The sequence below is a fragment of the Hirundo rustica genome, chromosome 5, assembly GCF_015227805.2.
Source record: "Hirundo rustica isolate bHirRus1 chromosome 5, bHirRus1.pri.v3, whole genome shotgun sequence".
Classification (NCBI taxonomy): domain Eukaryota; kingdom Metazoa; phylum Chordata; class Aves; order Passeriformes; family Hirundinidae; genus Hirundo; species Hirundo rustica.
In genome coordinates this window covers 66283875-66306131 of record NC_053454.1, presented here as the reverse complement: position 1 = coordinate 66306131, position 22257 = coordinate 66283875, and the positions used below count along the sequence as shown (strand labels likewise).

The following is a 22257-nucleotide window of genomic DNA, read 5'->3' as shown; positions in this document are numbered from 1 at the left end:
TCTGGGTGCCAGACTGGACACAGGCCACTCATGAACAGGATTTCGTAGAGGCATCTTATATGATACTGAGAATCCCAAGACTGAAGTGCATCTCAGCCTAGACAGATTTTAGGACTAAGACATGAAACATCAGTATCAGAGGAATGCTTTTGCCTGAATACTTCATGTGATAAAATTTCCACTATCTGCTTGAGAAATTTATTTTTTTTTTTAATGTTTATATTCCTATGTTATCCTAAGTCTGCACTATCTTTATTTACCATCAACTTCATTAATTTTAACTGTCAGCGAACGAAAGCATCTGAGTTAAAAGATAATGATGCATGAAAATCAGGAACTCAGAAGTTACAAAAGTAGTGATGAAATGACTACAAAAATGACTCCTCCATGTTTAAGCAGATAATCACGCCTCGGGCCCACCCTTGCAAAACATTTATTTCTGGATGTGAATCACTGCCTGCCCAAAGCTCTACCCAAGTCATGACGAGCTCGCAAGGATTTGCAGCCCCGCTCCCTCTGAGCGCAGCGCCGGCTCCGGGCTGGCTGGGACATGCGTGCACCCTGACCACGGACCCCAAGGGCTGAGTCATGCACCAACCACCACAGAGCCAAACTGGAAGCAGCGCTCCAAACTACACACAAAGCAAGCCGAAGTTTGTGTACACACAGGATGGCTCTGATTTTGATGACTTCAAGGATCGGCCTCACGCTTGCCTTTCTCATTGCGATCCATTATATTCTCTCGTCCATCAGGACTGCCTGCTTTCACATCCAAATAACATCAAACTGAAACTGTTGAAATAATTGAAAAGCACGTAGCAGCCTTTCCCAATACTCTGTAAAAGATGTGGCAAATTTTTTGAAAAGCATAAAAGATTTTTGCTTAACCCATCCCCTCAGGTTTTTCCAGTGTTACTGCAGACTTCTTAATGTTACAAGTTTTTGTGCAATCTTTTTACTCAAAGTTTCTTCTTTTTTTAGCCTTAACTGGCTAAATACAAACCCATACTTAAAACCAGGCACAACACAAACATCATTTAAAATCAGGTGCCTTGGTGTGGCTCAGATTAACCAGGAAAGTTCCCACAGCCTCAGACCACTGAAACAAAAAGTATAGAGAGTTGTTGAGGGTTTAGTTGGTTTTTTGTTTTTTTTTTTTTTCAGATAGGAAATTTTGTTCTGTTTCATCTTGTTTTAGGCCTTATCTGTCAACCTTTTAGCCTGCAAGCTTGCAGCCGATTAGATCATGGCTTGTTTGCTATCTGTGTCAAACTAAGTTATACAAAACCACAAAAATAAGGTTTGGTTCTTACCCTGATACTGTCTCATTAACTACAACGTTGCAATTGTATCAGAAATATCTGACCCTTAGCTATAATAATTCACTAGGATGATGTCATCTGAGCTGCCACCTTAGGTATAGGAGGTACTATGCAAATAATCTTGATAACAAAATGCCTCCCTTGCTTTTGAAGGTAGACTTCAGGGTCTTAGTCCCTTGTGTACAGATGAAAGATTGTGGCTGCACCTCTTCATGACAACCTTGGGTTTTTAACCCTTTAAACTTATTTTCAGGATTTTTTCCCTTTTCAAAAAAAAAAAAAAAAAAATTACCATGTGTTTATATGCTGTTGCTTCCTAGTAGTAATTTGAGGGGCGGGGGGTGGTGGTCAGTGCAAGGCTGTTCACCTTTGGCTTGTACATAGAAACTTTTTGAAAGGTCATGCTTTGGATTTTGCAAGATTTTGCCTAATTATACTTTAGGCCTGCCACATTTTTTTTCCAACTTCTATTCCTTTCTCCCTCCCCCTCTCCTTCTTCTGTTTGTAATTCCAGCAAGTATTTCATACTCCTGATGTCAGCTGTAGGAGTGATATCCTGAAGGGAAAATTAGCTCAGATGCAGTGCCCAGCAGTGATTAGTTTTAGGGGGTTAATTATTTTGTGTCCTTTGTACCACACTAAAATCAAATTATTGTCATCTGATTTAGGATTTATGTGTTAGCATGGAAAGGTTTAAGTATTTTCACAGTCATCATCTATAACTCCATCATGCATACAATTAAATACCTGATTTTAGTAAACCATGCTGTTATTCCACCTGCTTCACTATATTCACGCTGGATGTTGTGAAATCTGACAGCGCCTTTTCATCTAAACTGGGTTTTCACTTGTGTCTTGGTTATCAGAAAGGCAGAAGTTGCAACCTTCCCCTGCATCTCATCATTGTCCAATTTCTTTTCCTTTTTCCTCCTTTGGTCACCTACCAGTCTAATGCTTGTGCCAAGATCTGCTTCTTAACATGTTGAATCTGCAATTATTTCTTGTGGGTTTTTTACCTTCTTTTCTCTCTGTCAACTTCTGTTTTTCCTCTAGCCTACTCAGCAGACTAAAGCTACAATCCCATCACTCCAACCATTGTCTGCATCTATCCCTTTATTGTTAAAAGAAAAAAAAAAATTAAAAAAAGAAAATATTTTACAGTTCAAAGTCTGTTGAACTTGTATTAGCATTAGTTTTGGAAGTCTGGAGTTCCCACAACATTTTGAAATGGAAGGGTGGTGCAGCTGGGAAGAAAAAAAACCCAAAAAAACAAACCAAGCCTAGAGAAGATTATCTGCCAAAAATGTAGGGTTAAAAAACCCTAACCAAGTCAGAAGGATTAAAAAAAGCCCCAAAACAAAACAACCATGCAACATTTCCTTACTAGTAATCTTATTTCTGTTTCTCCCCCCACTCCCAATTGCTCTGCGAATTTGTAATTCACTGCTTCCAAAGGTTCTTCAAACTTGTTCTACTGGTTTTCAGAAGCAGACAGACTTGTTTTCCTAAGCTGTTCAGTACACCAACTGAATTTATTTAATTTTTCATTTTGCTCCTGCAAAGAACCCCAGGACGCTCCTTGGAGGGCCCTTAAATCACTCCGTTGTATCCTATGGATATATTCAGTGCGTACTCCACAACACTGTAATTACCTGTTGTATGAAACCATACAGAGCCGTGCTACAATGAAGGCACTATTTAGCAACCGTAAAGACCTTGATCCTTGGTGGAAAAGTGCCTTATCATAATTAATGCAGCCAGCTGCAAGGGGAGCAAATTTTAATGAAAATCCTCCCCTTGCTCTATCACAGACAAAAAAAAAAAAAAAGAGGATAGAGATTGCTTTGTTGTCATGGGTGGAAGGGGCTTCACAAGGGCCCGTAAAGGTGTCCTGGAGCCAGATCCCGCCCTCTTTTCTTCCCCATCAAAGTTGTCCTGGAGGAAGTTCTTCCCCGATTTCTTCCGTATTAAGGTCCCTGGCCCCAAGGGTTTGTAGGGAACCACAATCCGTAAGGCTCGAGGGTCCCTTTAACATGGTCTAAGGAAAGGATGTGGCATGTCCCTTGGAGCTCTCAAAGTCTTGGAAAAATGATTTTTGGATCTGTGTATCCCCAGAAGCAAGGTGGGGAAGATGGAAAAGATTCAGAATTGGTGCCACAATCTGGAGAAGCTGACAAGGTACTTAATGGGAGTTCTGTCTGAAACGGGCCAGTTCGGGGCACAAGCAGAAACGGCGATGAGAAAAATCGAGCTCGGAGGTCTGTGCACGGTTCAGAAAGAAGACTCGAATAAGGTGTTAATGTGAGGGCCTATGTCACCCCCGCGGTAAGAAGGGCTCGCCTACGGCCAGGACCTTTTCCCCTCAAGTTTCGCTGCCGCGGAACGGGCCGGGACGGCGCCTCAGGCCCGCGGCGGGAGGCGCGGCCGCCCCCTGCAGGGCCGCGCCGGGAGGCGCCGCGGGAGCGGGCGGGACGGAGGGCGGCCCCGGGGCCGGGACAAAGCCCGGGGCGGCGGCGAGGGGCACCGCCCGTCTCCCTCCGCCCTGCACTACTTCGCCCCAGATGTCCCCGCCGCCGGAGGGGAAGGGGGGCGGGACGAGGCGGGGCCGGGCCGGGGCGGGCGGAGCGGGGAGCGAGGAGCGAGGGAGGCGCCGAGCAGGGAGAGCACCGTGCGGGCTGAGGCAGCCGCGGAGCGGGGTGGCCGCGGCCCTGGCACAGCGGCGCCCGGGGGCGGGAGCCCAGGGGCCGGGCGGAGGAAGAGGAGGGGCGCGGGCAGCGGCGAGAGGAGCCGTCTGGAGGAGCCGCCGCGCCGAGGCGGCGACGGAGGTGAGCGAGCGGCGGGAGGAGGCCCCTGCCCGGGTGGGGCTGACACCGGCCCCGGGGCTGGGGGGTCCCCGCCGGGCGCGGAGCGGGTGCCCGGGTCGCCGTGCGGAGCCGGGTGTGTGCGCGACGGAGGGCGGCGGGCACAGGGCGTGTGGCGCCGCGCCGGGGTGCCAGAGGCAGAGGAAGGGCTGGGGCGCTTCCCAGCTGCTCGGGGCTTTTCCCGGAGGGAGGTGGTCGCTCTGCCAAGCGGCTCCCGAGCCGTGCCTGCGCGGCGGTGCTGGGCTGGCAGGGCGCGGGGCTGAAGCGCAGCCCGGGCTCGGGCGGTGGCGCGGGGGTGCCGCCGAGGGCACGGGGCGGCGGCGCGGGGTGTCACGCCGTGACCCCGGGGCTGCCGGGCGCCGCTGCCGCGAACAAAGAAGTGTGCGGGGAGCAGCGCTGCCCTGCAACACAAACTCCAGAAAACGCCCGCAGCCGGCAGGAGGAAAAATGGGGTGAGGATTCCGTGATGAAGCCTCTCTCGGAGGAATGTTTCTAGGGTGAAAGGATATAGTCAGTTCTCCTCGGGAGAAAATGCAAGACTTGCTGTGGTTTTGAGGCCACTGTCATATATGCTCATTGTTTATTGGGTTTTTTTGCATGTGGCTAATCACACCTCGTAACAACAAATTTTCTTTAAACCGGCTGTCTTGATTAATTTAACAGTATTAGCAAAAATAAGGAATAGGAGCCCTTGACTTTGGTCTTTGTTGTCTGCATTTGCAGCTGACTGAATTATGACTTGCATGTAAAAAGTGCTGTCTCCTTTATTTCAGAGCTCTAGGGGAAGATGTTTTCTCTTCTGACATCTTGCGATTGAGATACCTGAGAACAGGTTCAGTAAGAATCCAAGTTTCTGAAGAAGACACTATGAATGTATTGAAATAAGGAACTACAACTCCTTATTTCTCCTTAAACTGTATTTTTTTTTTTTTCCCCCCCGTTGCCTGTACTGCATAAGAAACCGTAATGTGAAGCACTTCCCGGACACTGTCCCAGATGTATGAAGTCTGCAAAGCTCGCTGTCCAGGCTGGCTGCTGTAGTCAGTGGTACTTGCCACGTTTGTGGTGTGTATATAGTACTCTGAAGAGAAATCACTTTTTTTATGAAATCCCCAGAAGGAACATTTTATTGTGGACAGCTTTTTCTGTATGTGTATCCAGAGAGATTAATGCCTGGAGTTGAAAGGCATTTAGTATACACTGCAAAGTTGGCTTTCCCTCAGCTTATCCAGATGTATTGTCTCCCCTGTACACTGGGAACACACACAACTGCCTGAACCACAGATGCAGCCATGGAGCTGCATGAACTTGTGAGCCACACCAGAAGTCTTGCTGAGGGCTGGACCCAGCCACCGCTGCACGATGTCAGCTGAGCTGTGATTGTGCCATGCTGATCCCAGCACAGCGCACAGATGGAGTGACACCCTTCCTGCAGAGGAGAGGCTGCTGAGTTTTACGAGGAAGGGTGACTGGTTGCCATCACCTCTGTCAAGTTCTGTGCACAAGATCGTCCTGTGCCAGATGAATGTGCATCTCCCCGCTCCTGAGATGTTGAAGATGTGCCGCAGCTTATGACACATACAAGAGAAGAGGCTTTATAAAATGGCTCAAACCAGCTTGCTGCAGGGGAAGCACTTTTACTGTAGGGAGTGGGTTTTCCACAAGCTTCAGCACTGCCTCCAGGAGAAAGCGGGCTGCAGTGGCAGTGCTGCCAACAAACCATCTCTTTTAGTGAATCCTGGGAATAACACCGGTGTTGTCTCTGGGAAAGGAGCTGCCTGGGGTGTATTGTTGGTAGGAGGGCCCGGTAGTGGGAAGACAGCCCTCTGCACTGAGTTACTGTGGCCAAGCTCACCTGCAAACCTACAAAGAGGTTTACATCGCCAGGCTCTGGCCTTCCATTTCTGCAGGGCCCAGGACTCTGACACACTCTGTGTCGGAGGCTTTATTAGAGGTTTAGTCACACAAATATGCCGCAGTGGACTGATCCAGGGATATGAGGACAAACTAAGAGATCCTGCTATTCAAAGTCTCTTGCAGCCCGGGGAATGTGAGAGGAATCCTGCTGAAGCATTTAAAAGGTAAAAACAAACCCTATTGAAAACAAACCCAAAATAAAACAAACAAAAAAATCTGCTGTTTAGGTCTTCCTTCCAGTGAGCCTATGATGCAGGTAGTTTAAAACGTGTTTGTTTCATGGCTTGTTATCTCTGTCAGAGCATGCAGACTTACCATGGAAAAATCTAACTTTGTCGTTATAGCTGACATAAATAAATATTTACTTTTAAAACAAAGTTTATTATTAATAGTGAAATTATTTACATTTGTATATTAGTACCCTCAGATGTAACTGGGTGTTTTGGAAAGACTTGAAAGTAGTTGACTTCAGAGTGGAAAATATCTAGTCCATGGTCTCCCTTGTGCCATAAAGGTAGGGCAGTTGTCCTTCACAGACCTGAAACAGACCTTACAGGACCCTTGGAAAAGCTTCCAATAGCATGCTCTGTCTAAGAGGAAACCGGGCTAATGGATCTCTGGGTCTGATCCAGCACATCGGTTTTATGTTTGTCTAAAAATATGTGGTAGGAAAATGTCAATTAACTCCTTATGTTACTTCTCACAATATACACAGATTGTGTCAAATCTTTATTGCTACTTCTTCTGCAAGCACTTCAAAGGGCTGAGGGGATCAGAAATTGATCAGGAGGGCTCACCCTGCCCCTTAAGAGGTTTGTTAGCTGTTAAGCTGAATGGAAAAGAAATAGATTTTTTTTTAATTAGTGTTCCCTAACACTAACAGTGAGTATGTCACTGATATTTCTGGTTTTGTGAGGATAAGGATATTTGAAATCATATATTATGTGTATATAGCAGTGTATATCCATAGATATACTTAGAGCAATGCGTAGTCTTGAGCACAGCCTGTGTCAGTAGATGTCTACTGGTCTTTATTCCTTTGGGTCACAATGAAGGAAAATTCATGAAGGGTAAGGCTTGTCTTCATCAACAGAGCTTCAGTTGATTGTGTTGCCAGGATAAAACTTCTCTGAAAATTTTTTTAGTACCATGTAGTGGTGTAATTTTCTGTGGTACTTGACGGTTTATTGCCTGTTTCCAGTATAAAATTCTTCTCTATTTTTTCTTTCCTGTCTACTAGGATTGTGGAGACAAGTACTGAGGTTGAACTGTAGTGCTTGCTCTCATTGTCACGGTGCTGTAAAAGAGCCTTCTAGTTCTGATGGCTGTTATGTCTTTGCCTGCTGAATAAACAGGATGCATGTCTTCATTGTTCTCAGTGTAGTGGCTTAAAACAAATAGTCTAAACCAAGGCTAGTTCTGGATTTTTTTGTTTGCTGCTAAGTGAATATGCAACTTCTAACAGCTATTAGGGTCCTAATTTCAAAAGTATTAAGCCCTCTTAAATTCTAATGAATAAAAACTGGGTGCAATTAAGTGTCTATAACTGGAATAGCAGACTGGCCATCTAGCTTCAGGCAGTCTTCTAAAATCATGAAAGTGGATTAATCTGGTGAGTAAGAGCCTGTTCATGTTTAAAAGTCTATTAAAGGGAAATCTTACTAATTTAGTACAGGCAAGTTCTCAGTAAGAGCTGGAATCCTTCCTCTGTTCTAAAAGTGATTTCCTTACTGCACAGAACAGGAGCTAGGTAAATGTCTTTAGACAAAAATGCAACCTAGAAATATAAAATATAAGAGATATTTGTTAGGACTGATTTTTATCAACATAGAGTTTAATGATGGGCTGGTTTGAGTAGGTCAATATACAGGCTTCTTGGTTTTGTACTGGAAAAATAAAATAGGCACAACATCCAGCAATAGTCTTTTCCTTCTCAAATTTTGCAGCAATGATTGTGAACTCCTATTATTACACAAAAAATACTTATGGAGCAGTACAACAGCTTCAGTCAAGGAGATGTTTCTTTTCACCTTTCATGTAATTCCCTTGCTCCCACTTATCCTGATCTCCTGTTCTCAAAAGTAGCAGTGGTGGATGGTCTTCATTCTCCTGTTTCAGATTTAAGGGAGATGAGGTGTTGGAGACAAGGTGCTGTGCTGGGAGTATAAGTTTTCAGCACTGTGGCGGGGGACCAGGAGGTGGCTGTTGACAGCGGCACTGCAAGCTTGTTCTGCCGGGTGATACAATCTGTCCACAAACAAGAGGCACTTGGCAACCCCCATTCCCACCATCAGACACCTCAATCATTTGTTTAATTGAACCTTTGCTAGTGTATAAACCGCGCAAGGAATGTTTTCACAAAATTATAATTTAAGATGTTCTCCGGTTTCTAAGACTTGCCACTGAGCACTTCAGTCCTCTGCTCCGTTGTCTTCATAGTTTACGTCAAGTGAAAGTTGTTGTAATGTGAAATGAGTTCTAGGAAGACTTACCAGTCAGGTGATTGCATCTCTCATTGTGTAAAGGCACTGAAGAAGTACAAAGTGCTTGTCTCAGTGCTCCATCGGTTTTTGCCTCATCTTAGTTTATTCAGTAGAAGAGGAGAAGGGCTTTTCTTTAAAGGCGCTGTCAAATTTTTGCTCTGCTCTTCACAGCTGCTCCAGACCCAGCCATGCATTCATGGCCTAAAATGGAAAGACTTCTCTTCATAAGTGCTAAACAAGATGATACCACTCTATTTTTGTGCTAATTGTCCTGGAAATACTGAGAAAGAAAAGCCTCCCAATGTCCTGTAACAGTTTATAAACAATATAAAGTTTGTTAGTTAAAACAGTGATATGTTTTCCTGAAGGATGTTTCTTAAATAGATTTTCAACAGTCCTGATGGTCGTAGTGATACATGTGCAAGTGATAACCCTCAGAGTTAAGATGTTTCTCACGCTGTTTAAATGTCTCATCCTAAAAACTTCTTACGCATTTATAAACTTTAAATGCCCTAAAAATACTTTCAGGGGCAGATCTTGCACTTTTGAAGAACCAGAAGGGCTGAATTATACAAATGTATTTAGCATTTGTTGCTGCACTGACAGCTGAGAGAAAGAACAGCTACTTAAAGCAGTTGTCTTATCAGGCACTCAGTGCTGGAGGAAAAAGCAGCTTAAAATGTGAGGGAGAGTGCCGAACCCTGACACTCAGATTTTCAGTGAAGTAAAGCAGAAGGGAAGGAAAAGATGTTACAGACACCAGAAGTTAAGAAATTATGTGATAATCAAAGAATTTAATTCGGAAGGTCTATTAGGCTCTTCTTCCCTCTTAATACAGAAAAGTTAAATTCTGAATAACCCAAATTTTGCAGTGCTATCTCTAGGGTTGTTTTGGTTTTGCTGCAATAAGTTTATGCCTCCAGTGATTTGGTAGGAATACAGGCAGATATCACTTATCCGAGGCCATGAGGGCATAGAGGAACTCTGATATAAACTGTGGATAATGCTGAAATTTGTGTAAACTAGGCTGTAGAAAGGCATTTCCCTTGTGTTCCTGGGTAATGTTTTTCAGACAGAGGAGATGACATTGAACACCTTCAGACAGGAGGGAAAGGCATATAATTCCCATGTGTTACGCTGCAGTTGGGATTACTGGTCGAGGCAGAGCTTGCTTCATTCACAGCCCAGGATGTGGCTGTCACTAGAAGTGTGAGCATAGTTTACTCTGCAGAGTTGATTTGTTCTGTAGCCCTTGCTCTTGAGTTTGAAAGCTGTCCAAGACCAAAGCTCCTGGGACAGAGAATTTAGAGGTGGAAGGTCTTAAATAACCTCATGTTTTTAACCTTCCACCAAACTCACCTTTAGTGTATGTTGGTCTGGTACAAACTTAAACCAAACTTTGAATTTTGCTTGAGTGTGTTGCTGCAATTAATAAATCACAAAAAAATGGTGAAATTCCATATCTCACAGCAGATTGGTGCAGGTGGAGCTGCTTTGCTCTCACTCACAGGTGAAGTTTTGTTCCATCTTCTGAGTATCTTTTCAGGGAACTTCAAATCTTGTGAGGCTTTTCAAATTCTTATTTCTCACACACTGTATTTGGGTCAGTGATGTCCTGGTGTTCCTTGCTTGTGAAGTATCCTAACATTTTATTACTAAAGTATTTCTCATACAGCTACTCTAATGTAAAAGGGTCTAACTGATTTTTATCAGGAAAAAGAATGAACCTGTGAATTCAGATTTCCATTTACTGCATTGCTTAAGTTGCATTCCTGTGCAAGTAGATGTCCCTGATCAATAGAAACCAAAAAAACCCAGAAATTTAAAAGAAAGAAAGCCACAAAACCAAACCATAAAGAGCTGCTGAACAAATCTTAAAGTGCTTCATAGAAGATTTGTCAAGCTGATGTTACATGCTCTTTACCAAAAATGAATATAGGGAAGCTGTAAACCAGAGTTTAATACCCTTTCTTTTTTCAGAAAGGACACCGGGTTCTGTGCATGCTGGTGCTAAATTCAGTGCAAATGGCTCCTTTTGCAGATTCCCAGACTTTCACAGCTTTTCTTCTGTCTCTACACTCCTGATCTCTGTGTGCTCAGCAGATTTGCCTTGTAATTTAATGTGACCAATAATGCTAAGTGATGTAAAAAGCCAAACAGTTTTATAGTTCTCTAGAATATGCTAATACCTGTGCACTTGAGTGTAAGAGGTATGAGAGGTCATGTAAGGTTCTCTGCTGACTGCAAGTTTGGAGCAGGGGTTTATGTTGATTAAATTTGAAAGTGTTGTGTGAGTCACTCCCGTGGACAGTGTTGAAGTGCTGCAGGTCTTGTGCCAATTGCTGTTATCTATGTAAAATTCCCTCTGCCTGCTTGGAGAACTCCAAAGGATTCAGCCTCTGGTGTTTTGTCTTTGGCAATGTAATGGAAACCTCATAAAGGGCAGAATTCAGAGGAAAAACCTCTGAATGTCAGCCAGTGCTAACAAACATTTCCTACCCCCAGCCTTTCCATGTTACTTTCCTGTATTGCCTTTCCATGTTACTAAGTTATTTGTCTTTTTCTTCCCTCAAGAGTCGTGTATCATCAGAAAGTTGCAAACTCTAGATGATATCCTATAAAAATGATACGGGGTAACAAGTTTTATTTCAAGTTCTGCATTCTTTGACAATGTAGAAAAGCAGTGGTTTCAGCAAACCACCTGTGACTTTTGTCCAGGGACTTTAAATCTGCAGTACTGAAATGCATTTTTCCTGCTTAGATGAAGGAAAAAATTTAGACATTGAGTTGTAAATGATAACAGATGAAATGTGAAGAAGCTGTTCACTTTTAGAACTCCTTCTGCCATCTTTGAAGTCAGTAATATAATTAAAATTATAATGGATTGTGTAGGCTTTATTGAACAATTAACTAGTGAGCTTTTTGCTGGTTTGGAGTAGCTTATTCTTAATTGCAAAATTCTGAGTGCATTTTGGAGTAAATTTGAAATGAATTAGGAGTGTCCTGACTTTAATGGACTTTGATATTGCACCCTACAAACTTGGGAGTTTTGCTTGCTATTGAATTAACCACGGTATGTGCTTCTGCTGCAGTTTGCAGCACCCAAGTTCTAAAACTGCTGTGAAAAGGTGAGAAGGCAGCACATTGGAAACAGTTAAAAATATCTGAGCTTGGGCTACTGGAAACCTGAAAGCTGCTGGGATTTCTATCAATTTATTCTAGAAGACATTAGTAATTCAGTATTAATCTTTTATAGATGATAAATGACTCCGTTTTTCTCACCCAGGTCTCAGACTTACTGTCTGAGAGTGATCTATCTCTTTTTCTCTCATCTGCTTTATTCTGGAAAGGGCTGCTACAGAGCCTTTCCCTCTGCTTCCAGAGCTTCAGTACAATCTTGGGAGCTGTAGCTCTCCAGTGGTTGCAAGAAGGGTGTGAATTTGTAGATTTTATCAGACTCTCTTAATTTTGTACAGCTCTAAATGGCAGAAACAAAGGCAAGGACTAACTGTATCCTGTTTCATGCAAAAAAAAGGGTCTGAATGCATAATAAATTAATTTACAAGAACCTTTAAAGAAGAAAGCTGTTAAACCTCCAGTGTGTTTGTTATACATTTACCGCATGTAAAGTTCAAATGTGCAATTGACTGATTTGAACCTTGAGAAAGTTGGAAGGGAAGTTCAAAAAAATCAAGTTTATCATCTCCTTCACAGGACAGAATAAACTGAAGATGCTGACTTCAGCTGCTCTTAGCTTCACAGTTCTTCTAGAAAAAAAAAAATCCATATATTACCCTGAGTTGTTTTTTTCTTGCTATAATCCAAGTTTTTTACTACTTAGGGTGTGTTCTCCAGAGACAGGGAGAATAATTCTTTCTTTTGTTTTTGGGACAGCCTTTTACGTCTTTGAATACAGCTTTATTCTCTTTCATCTCAACCTGAAATTAAATAATTCATTTTGTTATTGTGTCCTCAGAGGTTGCACCTAAGAACGTGACATTAAAAAATCCTTTACCTGAATAAAAGGGTTCAGTTTCTAAAGGGATTTTTTCCTACCTATGTTGTAATGTATAAATAGTCAACATTCTACTTCTGTATTTTCCCAGAGTTTTGTCCATTCCTACATCTTTTACCTGTGCTTGACTAGAATCCTGAAGCTAGTTGGACCCTAGCCCAGAAGAGCTTGATCTGATAGAAGATTGAATTCTCATTTTAGTAGTTTTCAGTTAAAAACTATCTCATTACCGTTAAAATCAAGTTGTTTTGTTTATCTGTGATTTATTTAATACTCAAAAATGATGGAGGCAAGACACCAACTGAAAACCATACCCATTTATGGGTGAGATGAGGAACTACTTCTGTAAGAGCATGCCACAAGAAGTTAAAAAGAATGTGCCAACTCCACCTGTCTTTCCAGTGGAGTTGCAGAAGGTCAATTTGCTTTTGTGAGAGCATCTTGACTGCTGGAGCTTCTGAGTATGTATATGTAACTGAGCCTTTAGGCTTCCAACTGCTGCTGGGTTTCATAGGAAACTCTGTGTTCCGGTGTCCTCCAGACCGTTAGAACTGTTGAGCACTGCCTGAAGCTTAAGTATTTTGTGCCATGTTTCTCTTTAGGCTTTTCTCTTAAATCTGTGGAGTTAACGGGTCACGTAGCAGCAGTCAGTGTTCCTGCAAGAGCAAGCTGTATGTTCCTCTTTCATTGTATGGAAGCACAGCCTACAGACTGAACATAATACCATTTAAGGTTTTAACCTTTTCAGATTAAATTACCATAAGAAAGTTTCCCCAAGGCATTTTAATAATGACAACTTACATAGACCTTTTTGTCTTCTACTTCTATAGGCATTAACATTTTGGCTTTAATCAATGTGGCTCAGACTTAAACCTTACAGGTTTTCCTATAAGCTGTTTAGTTAGATGGACCTTCATAGCAATTCTTACTTGTTAATTATTTCCCTTCCCTTCAGTTTTCTGTGCACATGTTCATAGCTTGTGCAAAGGTTTAGGTTTCTTTTCCTTTCTTTATTTTTTTCAATGAAAAAATGAAAGGGATTTGGAGGATTGTGAAGTAGAAAGGATGTAGTGTGTCTTACATACTGGGAGCTGATAGTATTGAAAGCTTGCCTCCTGAAAGCAGTGACTTAAAGAGATTTCAGTTTCTTGAGTGTGATGATATGTGCAATACACTGGGAATGGTGAGAAATCTGTCTTGGTCCAGGAGCAGGAGCGCTTTCAATAGTTAATGCAAAGACATTTTGTGGTTGAAGAATGACTGCTGAGAAAGAAATAATCAGGCAAAAAAAGGCAAGAAAATAATTACTTTGACCCAAGGGTTGAGTTGTACAGAGGTGTTCAAAGGTGTTGCAGAGGAGGTACTGGAAAGAGTGGAGGTGGGTAGATTCCTGGTCTGCTTGTTGACATCAAAATGTGAAAAGATAGCATGAAAAAAGAACCAAAAACAGGATCATGAGAAGAAGGCAACTGGAGAAATTCACTTACTGTCAATTTCCCCTCTCTGTCACATGTTTGCAGATAACCTTCACACAAAGTAAGGACCATGCAGGTAGAAGGCCATCAGACTTTTGGGCTCAGTTGTGGATGCTGCTGTTTAAATTGATGGGAGTGAGAGGAAGGATGGAATAAAGGATCATATGTGAGTGGACTTTAGTCCACAGACCACCAACAGTGTCTTTTTCTTGGGCTTTTTTCTTTGTCATGTCCTAATAAGAGCTGGTAGTGCTCATACGAAGAAGGGGAGGTGGGCATCTGGCTGTGCATAAATGCAAGTTGTGTGCTGCAGATCTGTGATATCTTAGAATATGAGAGAAGGAGGGGGCCCTGGCAGCACCTTATTTAAGGTTATTTGCAGCATCATGGAGTTGTCCTGGAAGAAAGAGAGAGCTGTTCAGAAGTTCTAGGTTGGTTAAGGAAAATACCAGCAGTGTAGAGATGACAGTAGCAGGCAGGTAGGAATGAACCTCAGGAGCAGAAACTGTTAAGAATGGGATTACAGCATGATCACCGTCTTAGAGCAGTTAATTACCAAGTCTTGCTTTAACTACATCAGCTCTCCTGCAGTGATACTGAGCATGATACACTAAGTGTCTATCCTTTTTCTACACTTTACTGGAGTAGAGTTCAGCAGGACATCAGAAAAAAAGCTCAGTTTGAAGGTAAAGTGAAGCTGATAAGAGAAATTGTCCTATATGATTTTGTATTACCCTAAATGATCAAAGTGTAACAGGTGGAAGCTTCAGCAGCCAATAATGCAACACCAAATCATTCTGTGTTTCTGTACTTTTTTTTGTTAGAACCTCATTTTATTTTAAATTGTGGTTTTCATCCACAGTGAGCAATTTGTGTACAAATAATTGGAGGGGAGGAAGAGGAAGATGTAGTTTCTGTCACTTGTTCTATTGTAGCTAAGGCTAATAAATATGAGGCTACAACATCAGTTCCAAAGCTAAAAGCATCAGTGCTGTAAGATTATAGATTCAGGTGCTAAGCTAACAGTGTTCTTTGAGAGTAAATTACGGCGACAGTAGAGAAAGCATCAGTTGGAGCTTTACCGGCAAAACAAAGAAACTCTATCCGCTTGGGTGGGGCTGGGGATGAAAAAACCCAAACCACAAGATAACTGATACAGCCCCCAAGTGATGCATGAGGAACATATACTCATTGTACTTTGGGTGGTATGGGTGAATAATTTTGAATGGGACACACGAAAGCTGTTCCATATGTTGCCTGTTGCCTCTTCAACTAAGTGCAATAAACATTAGGATAGTCCATTTTACTAAGGTGGAAAAAAAGATGGATAAAGATATGTGGTAACACAAACAGAGTCAGAAAGCTGTCTTGAGAGTGCTTGACTAAGAAGGTAAATTCTCAGCAGCTTTTCATCTGGTGTTTGTGCAGAGGATTTTCTCAAAATGAGGTTGGACAGTATAATCCTGCAATCAGTTCAGCAGTGGAAGTGTGGGGTGCTTTATGGTGGTGTGCAAGACATGACACAGGCAGGTGTGGAACAACTTGATGAGAGAGTGATCAGGATTTTAAAATGCTTATTATTGTTTAGCCAGGTTCTTCCAGGCTGGCAGTTCAAGAGTCCCCTGTTCTGAAGGAGTAGCTTACTGCTGAAACAGCCACTGCAGCTCCTCTTCTTCCTGCTTCCCGATCAGTAATGTTGAGGTTTTTTCCCTTTGGAATGCATAGGAAAAATTTAACTACTTTGGGGATTGTCAGACTGAACTGCAGTAATGGTAGTGGCTCTTTTATTGTGTGTATTAATCTACTGTATTCTGGTTTATGGTCATGGAATATTAGACCAGAGTAAAGTAGTATATAGCCTGACAACAGCCATACAATTGAATTTATTCAGTGCAGTTTTCTACCTACCTCAGCTGGGAGTTTTTAGGTTTCTTTTTGTGCTTAGCATTTCTCTCATGCCAGCAAATACAATCAAATACCTGGAAAGAAATATCTGTTCCTTCAGATGTATTTATGCACGGCATAAATAGAAACAGAAAAAAGAAAGGGATTTTTGTCTGTCTTCAAAATGTAGATTTCAAAATGTCTGCAAATTCAAATGCCTGTAAAGCTACAAAAAATTTCAACTCTGTTGTGTAATAATGTGTTCAGATAGCACAGCTTATAGGAGTTACATTTTTGTTTGACAAAGAAATATTAGTTTTGCTATGACTAGGGAATCAGGTGGTTAATAAGGAAAGCTGAAAAGACTGAATGTATGTGTGTGTGTATATATATACACTTCATTTGCTCTGCCTTTGATTTCATAAATTATTTAAAGCTAACATTGTAATTTTAATACATTCTATTGCATATATAAACTTGTTCATTTTCTTATTGTGATGCCCCACTTTTACACGTTGCATTTCAACCACAGGCTTTTGAATATTTACAAAGTAAGTTATTATCCTACCTTTACATGTATGGAAAATAAGGTGCACTGTAGGCAATTCTCTCATTTCTACTAATGATAGTTTTCAGTGAGTCTGATTTGATGCTTTTATCTCATGCATTTGATGTAAAGTGTACATTCTTTGACACCTTCTAATTTTTTTTTTTTTTTTTAAGAGAGAGAGAGATGGATATGCAGGAAAAAATACCATTGAGAACTTAACTGATGCTTAATAGAAAGAAAAGCGTTGATTTTTGACCCCAAGTGAAGAGCTTTAAAGCAGAGCCTGGTGGATGACAAATTCCAGAAATAAATCTTAAGTAGCAGCAACTTAAGACAGCAGCTCAAAAACTGGGGATGGAGGAGGGGAAATTGGCTTAGTCATGTAGGTCATGGGACAGACGAGAAGATAAGTTAAGGGGTAATCAAATGCCTTAGGTGTCTTTATACTAATGGAAAAAAGGTAAGGAGTGAACAAGCAGAACTGGAAATTTTAGTGTGCAGTCAAGATTGAATTCAGTGCTCTAAAAGATCTGTCAGGATAACTTGTATAACAGGTATGTGTTAAAAAAAAAAGTAGCTTGTTTTGTACATAATATGCTTGCTTGTAGTTCTAGAATAAAGTAAAGAAAGCCACTGGAAAATCTGAATTAAATACATGTATCACATGTGGTGGTAGCCCTACATGTGAGATTTCTATTTCAGGGTTTGTTGGTATGCCTGATCTTCCATGGACTGTAAACCAAAGGTACCTACAAACTACCTCTCAGACTGCCTTGTGTGTCTAAGAGTTTTACCTGCTTTGTCCAAGTAGAGTTCTTGGGAACTAAGAGAGATTCTCACACCTCAAGTGCTTTACCCTCCAAAGCAGCAAGCTCAAGTAAGCTAAGCTGCTTTAAGGTAACAAGTGGCATTATCCATGACATAGAATTTGGATGATAATGTCTGCACAGTTAAAAATTTGAATAACAAATAGGAGATAAACATCAGCTGGGAAGGCATGATACAAACAGCAGTCTGCCAGTGACCATACTCCAGATGTCAAAGAGGAGAGGATAGCTTGTGGGGAGACATAAATTAGCTTCAGTCAGATTGGAAAAAATCAGCTGCGGAAATCAAAGAAATCTTTTGGTTATAGTGACTATGAAATTATCTTAAATGCATGTGTTGAGTTAACGGTTGGACTCAAAGGTCTTTTCCACCCTGAATGATTCTATGATTCTTTGCTTAGAAGGGGAGGAGGAAGAAAGACAAGCTAAAAGATGGAGATGTTCACCATCTCAGAGGATTTGTGAGTAAGATCTGATGAAGACAAGTATAATGAAAGAAAGGAATTGGCTGGGAAGAGCACTGAGGTCTCAAACCACTGTATTAAATGTCTAGTTCAGTGAAACTGAGCTCCGTGTCACTCACATGTTAAAACTCTAGCAGGAAGGTGGCAGAAAGAAAGTAGAGCAGCCACTAAATGTGAAAGTGAAAGAGTAATGTAAAAACGAGAGCAAGATTGCAAGTTCAAGGTGCGTTGATCATGTTTCCTGTGTTTTACAAGAAGTAACTCCATATATATATTAGCAGAAAAAAGACAATATCCACCAAGTGTTGGTCTGCTACTCCCTGGGGAGGAAAAACTCGTAGCAGTAGGAAAGCTAAATTTCAATGCTTGTGTATATTGCCCTTTCTTTAAAAACAGTCATTTTGCAGTCAGCTAACATAATTAAAAGTAGCGAGAAATAGGTAAGATCAAAGTAAAACATAGCCCAGGCCAAAAACCTCAAACAGATAACCCAGCATAGGATAACTGAGATGTTCTCAAACTGTTACTGATTGTCTTCAAAGCACAGGTTATCAGGATTGCTGAAAATTTAGAGATGAAAGAAAAATTCATGTATTTAGTGCCTTGATTTAAGAAGGGACATAAAAGGCATGGGGAATTAGAAGTGTGTCAGTCAAGATGAAAAACACCAGAAGTAATCAGACAAACTATTTGCAAGCAGCTGGGAGATAACAAAGAGGTGAGAAACAACTAACATGGTATGACATGGTTTGGTTTTGATAAATTTAATATCTGTTAGGGAGAGTCACAGGAGCTTTGGATAAGGGATAACCATAAATGCCATCTTGACTGCAGGAAGGCTTTGCTTGCATGAGACTGGTGCAAACAGGCCATGTGCAAGGTAGAGCTATATTTGGCTACATGGAATAAAAGATTAGTAACTGTATTTAATTATCAAAACTCCACTTTCAAATTGGCACAACACAACATGTTGGTTTCATAGAGGTCTGTCCTTTGTTTTTTTTTTTTTTCTTTTCATCCTGTTCCATAATTCAATCAGCTGACTGGAGAGTAATGGTTAAAAATTCTGGGTACTCCTGGCTTCGTTGTAATAACCTTGGTGTTTTCTGTGGGGCAGCAGTTATAGGGCAGGAAGTACAAGGTTTGAATTGCAGGAAAGCAGGTAAGGGTTAGACACACAAAGGGAAGCAGAAAACTTTGCAGTTTCAAGAATATTGAAGCACTAGAATGGATTGCTTAGGGAGACAGTATTGATCAGTGGAAATCTTCAGGAATGCTTAGGCTTATATCTCAGGGCTCACAGATGTAGAGCTGATCCTGCTGTAGGTGGGGAAGTGGACTAGGTAACCTCTCCATCCCTATAAAACAGCACTATGAAAGTTTGTGTAGAATACATTGCCTTTTTTTTTTTTTTTTTTTTATATTACATATTTGGGGAAAATCTTTTCATTGTCTTATGTACTCTCCCACTCTTTGCCTTTGAGGACACAGATTTTTGTATGTCAGACTTGGGAATAATTTAGAATATATATTTTTATGTTAGCATATATGGCAAGTATATTCCATTAAAAATGCTGTCAGCCTGCTCCTGGTAGCAGTTGTGAATGGTTTTCAGCCACAGTCATCTGTCCTTTGTAATAGCCAAGTTGTTTGCAAACTGTTCTGGGCAGTCCACTATTACACCAAAATATTTGCTCATAAGGCTTCTGTTTTCCAAGGTTTCAAGTAAATCCACTGGGGGTGCTTTGTAGCCAAAAATTACCTCTGTATTTGTGTGAGACGGTAGGAGGGCTCTAATCAGTACCCAGAGTCCAGCATGGCCTGTTTCTGTGGGACCAGTGGCACTGGTTCTACCATAAACTCTGCTTTTGTCTGGCCCAATGCCCTAGAGCTGGCTTTTGTGCTCTCCTTTGTGGGGCTGCAAGTCTGCCTTACAATTGCAGATAAAATCCAGGTTGCTACAAGACATTGCAAAATCAGGTATTGAGTTGCACAAGACTTGCCTGCTGTTTCTAATTCACCACTTCTGAAAAGGCCAGACCCTTGATTTACATCTGTGTACTTCACCTAGAGCTTTCCCAATAGGTGATTCTCAGGGTGGGTTTTGTTTTGGATTGGTTTTTTTCTTTTCTGCTTTCTGCCCCTTCCTTTTTAAGATTAACCATGGTAGGGTTGAATTGTTAGAGCCGTTTTGTCTTCCTGTGCAGCCTGCAAATGAATAATTTACTAGAAACAATAATCTGCATTATACTGCAGCCCACGAGTGTGCCTTAATTCCAGTATTACACTTAGTCAGAAAGTCATAATCAGCTGCAGCGCGCTTTATCTTGTTGAGAAAGTACAGAACAAGTACCTCGATAACCAGATCAGATCCGTCAGTGTGTACACAGGTGTGCACACATCCAACTGGGTCACTCCACTTTTGCCTTATGGGTTATATTTTGCAGCTTTTTGAAGTGTAGAATTGTTCCCTGCTTCCCAGCCCTCATATTTCATAAATATTGCCCATTAGTTAAGGGGCCCATGTGTCTGTTTTTCTGGATATTACCAGTATGAGCAGCTGGGCAGTTAGCGAGAAGGAAAGGCCTGTATTCCACATGTATATTGTGCCAAGAATTGGGGTGGTGATATACAGAAAGCAGCCATTGATTTGATCAATAATTTCCCTTTTAATCATTAGCCAGAATGCATTATAAGGCAGGTAAAGAAACTGTTTACCGTAAGTCACCCATAAGACGTAAATGCCTTGTCACAAGACAAAATAAAACACACTCCTCTACAAACAGCACTACAAGCAATTTGTGAAGATGCTCTGGTTTTTCTTTCTGTGTGAATACAGCTGCTAAAAGTACTTGGAAAGAGGGTAATATTTAATCAACTGAACAGCAGGAATTGTCAATTTTATTAGAAGTTAAATTCACCTTTTCTTTTTTTATTGCGACCTGTGCCCCAAATGCAGTTTGGAAAACAAAAGAGAAAAATGCAGCTATTGGTGTAAGTCTGTCTTTGCTGAAGCTTTTAACAGTCTTTAAGGGCTTTATCTTCACTGTCTCCGTGGTTTTAAATGCAGATTGAGAACTGGGGGTCGTGGGGACAGACAGCTTTAATGGATTATACTCCCTGCTAACCAACCCCTGAATTATTACAATATACAAATGAGCATGTGTCTGTAAGCATATGGGAAACAAGCTCTGTTGTTTGCTGTCACTTGTGAGACTTTCTCAAGAAGAGATGATTAAAAAATACCTGGAGTTTAGCATTTTGTTTTCTGTTCTTAGGCATTTAGAACCTCTTACGTTTACTCCATGAGCAGTGGAAGTAGTGACAACCCTATTGTATAGATTTGTGCCCTTGGGTACCTCTGTCCTTAGGTATCCTGCGATGGCCTGAGCTCCCCTCTGTAGTGTCTGTACAGCATAATTCCTTCCCCTTTCCCTGGCATGCAGCTCCTCCAGCTCTTAATTGCCCTACAGAGCTTTCTCCTTCCCTGCGTGTTCCCCAGCAGTGGGCTGGGGACAGCAGAGCTTCTGCTGCATCCCATTTAGAGCTGGAAGATGCAGCAGCATCAGGTTTCCCTTTAGTGGTTAGGATTGTTGCTAGGTCTCAGTGTGTGATTTTTAGGCAAAAATCCCACTGCTTCTTATGTTGCTGGCAAAAATTACTACAACATGTAAATATAGTTGGCTTATTTACAGTCTCACTGTGCACTTCATATTCCATATTTGCTGATACAACAGAAATTGAAATAAGTGTCTTAAAAATTACATTGTAAAGGGCTGTGATAGATCATGTTGTAAACCACTTACAAGAAGGAAGATGCTTGTTTGCTTTTCTGAAGATTGAGATGAGTGCTTGGAGAATTATTTTGTTATACACTAGGTATTGTTAAACTCTTTATACAGACATAAGTATACACAAGGACATTGATCCAGTACATATGCAGGTATATTCCCTATCAATATGCAGGGTTTAGGAACATGACAAATAGCTGGTTAATTTCCTCAAGGACTCTGGTGTAGAAACACACGGGAAAAAGCAGGAGGGAGGCTATGTGTGGAATAACAATGTTGTCCACTTTTTTACGAACTTTCTTTGGAAAGAACAGAGTTTTTAAATTCCTGATGCAGAGCTCTGGGATGGTGTTTTGTGGGAATACAAGTCGGAAATACTGCAGTACAATCTCGTGGGAGATGTCTCAAAAAGCAGTTTGTTAAAGCATTGTTGTGCTGTTTAGAAAAAGAAAGGTAAGAGCTCAATAGTAGCACAGCAGATTTCCAAATATCTCATTTCTGTCGCAAAATTTGAAGTGTGTCATGCTTTGCTAAAAGTAGCAGCACTTGGAGTCTGACAAATATGGGGTAGTGGTTGTGTTTTCCTTTGTGTTCCCCCCCCACCCAGCCCCACTGTTTCTGGCCTGCTTGGGAGCTGATTTTTATACACTTGTTCTGTGTGTTTGTCA

At 41.5% G+C, this 22257-nt stretch overlaps 1 protein-coding gene across 3 annotated transcripts in view; it reads left to right on the top strand.

Annotated features, from left to right (window-relative positions):
• Nucleotides 1–4044: 4044 nt before the first annotated feature.
• The window catches only part of ANKRD50 (ankyrin repeat domain containing 50), a 40323-nt gene continuing 22110 nt past the window's right edge, over nt 4045–22257 (top strand). The window contains exons 1-3 of one of the 3 annotated variants that reach the window (XM_040064295.2): nt 4045–4147; nt 4957–5015; nt 5142–6264. In XM_040064295.2, the coding sequence (XP_039920229.1) occupies nt 5786–6264 (479 nt within the window). In that variant the 5' untranslated portion in view covers nt 4045–4147; nt 4957–5015; nt 5142–5785. Of the gene's footprint in view, nt 4148–4956; nt 6265–22257 lie in introns of all 3 variants that reach the window. The other 2 variants (XM_040064297.2, XM_040064293.2) reach the window with 2 other exon arrangements.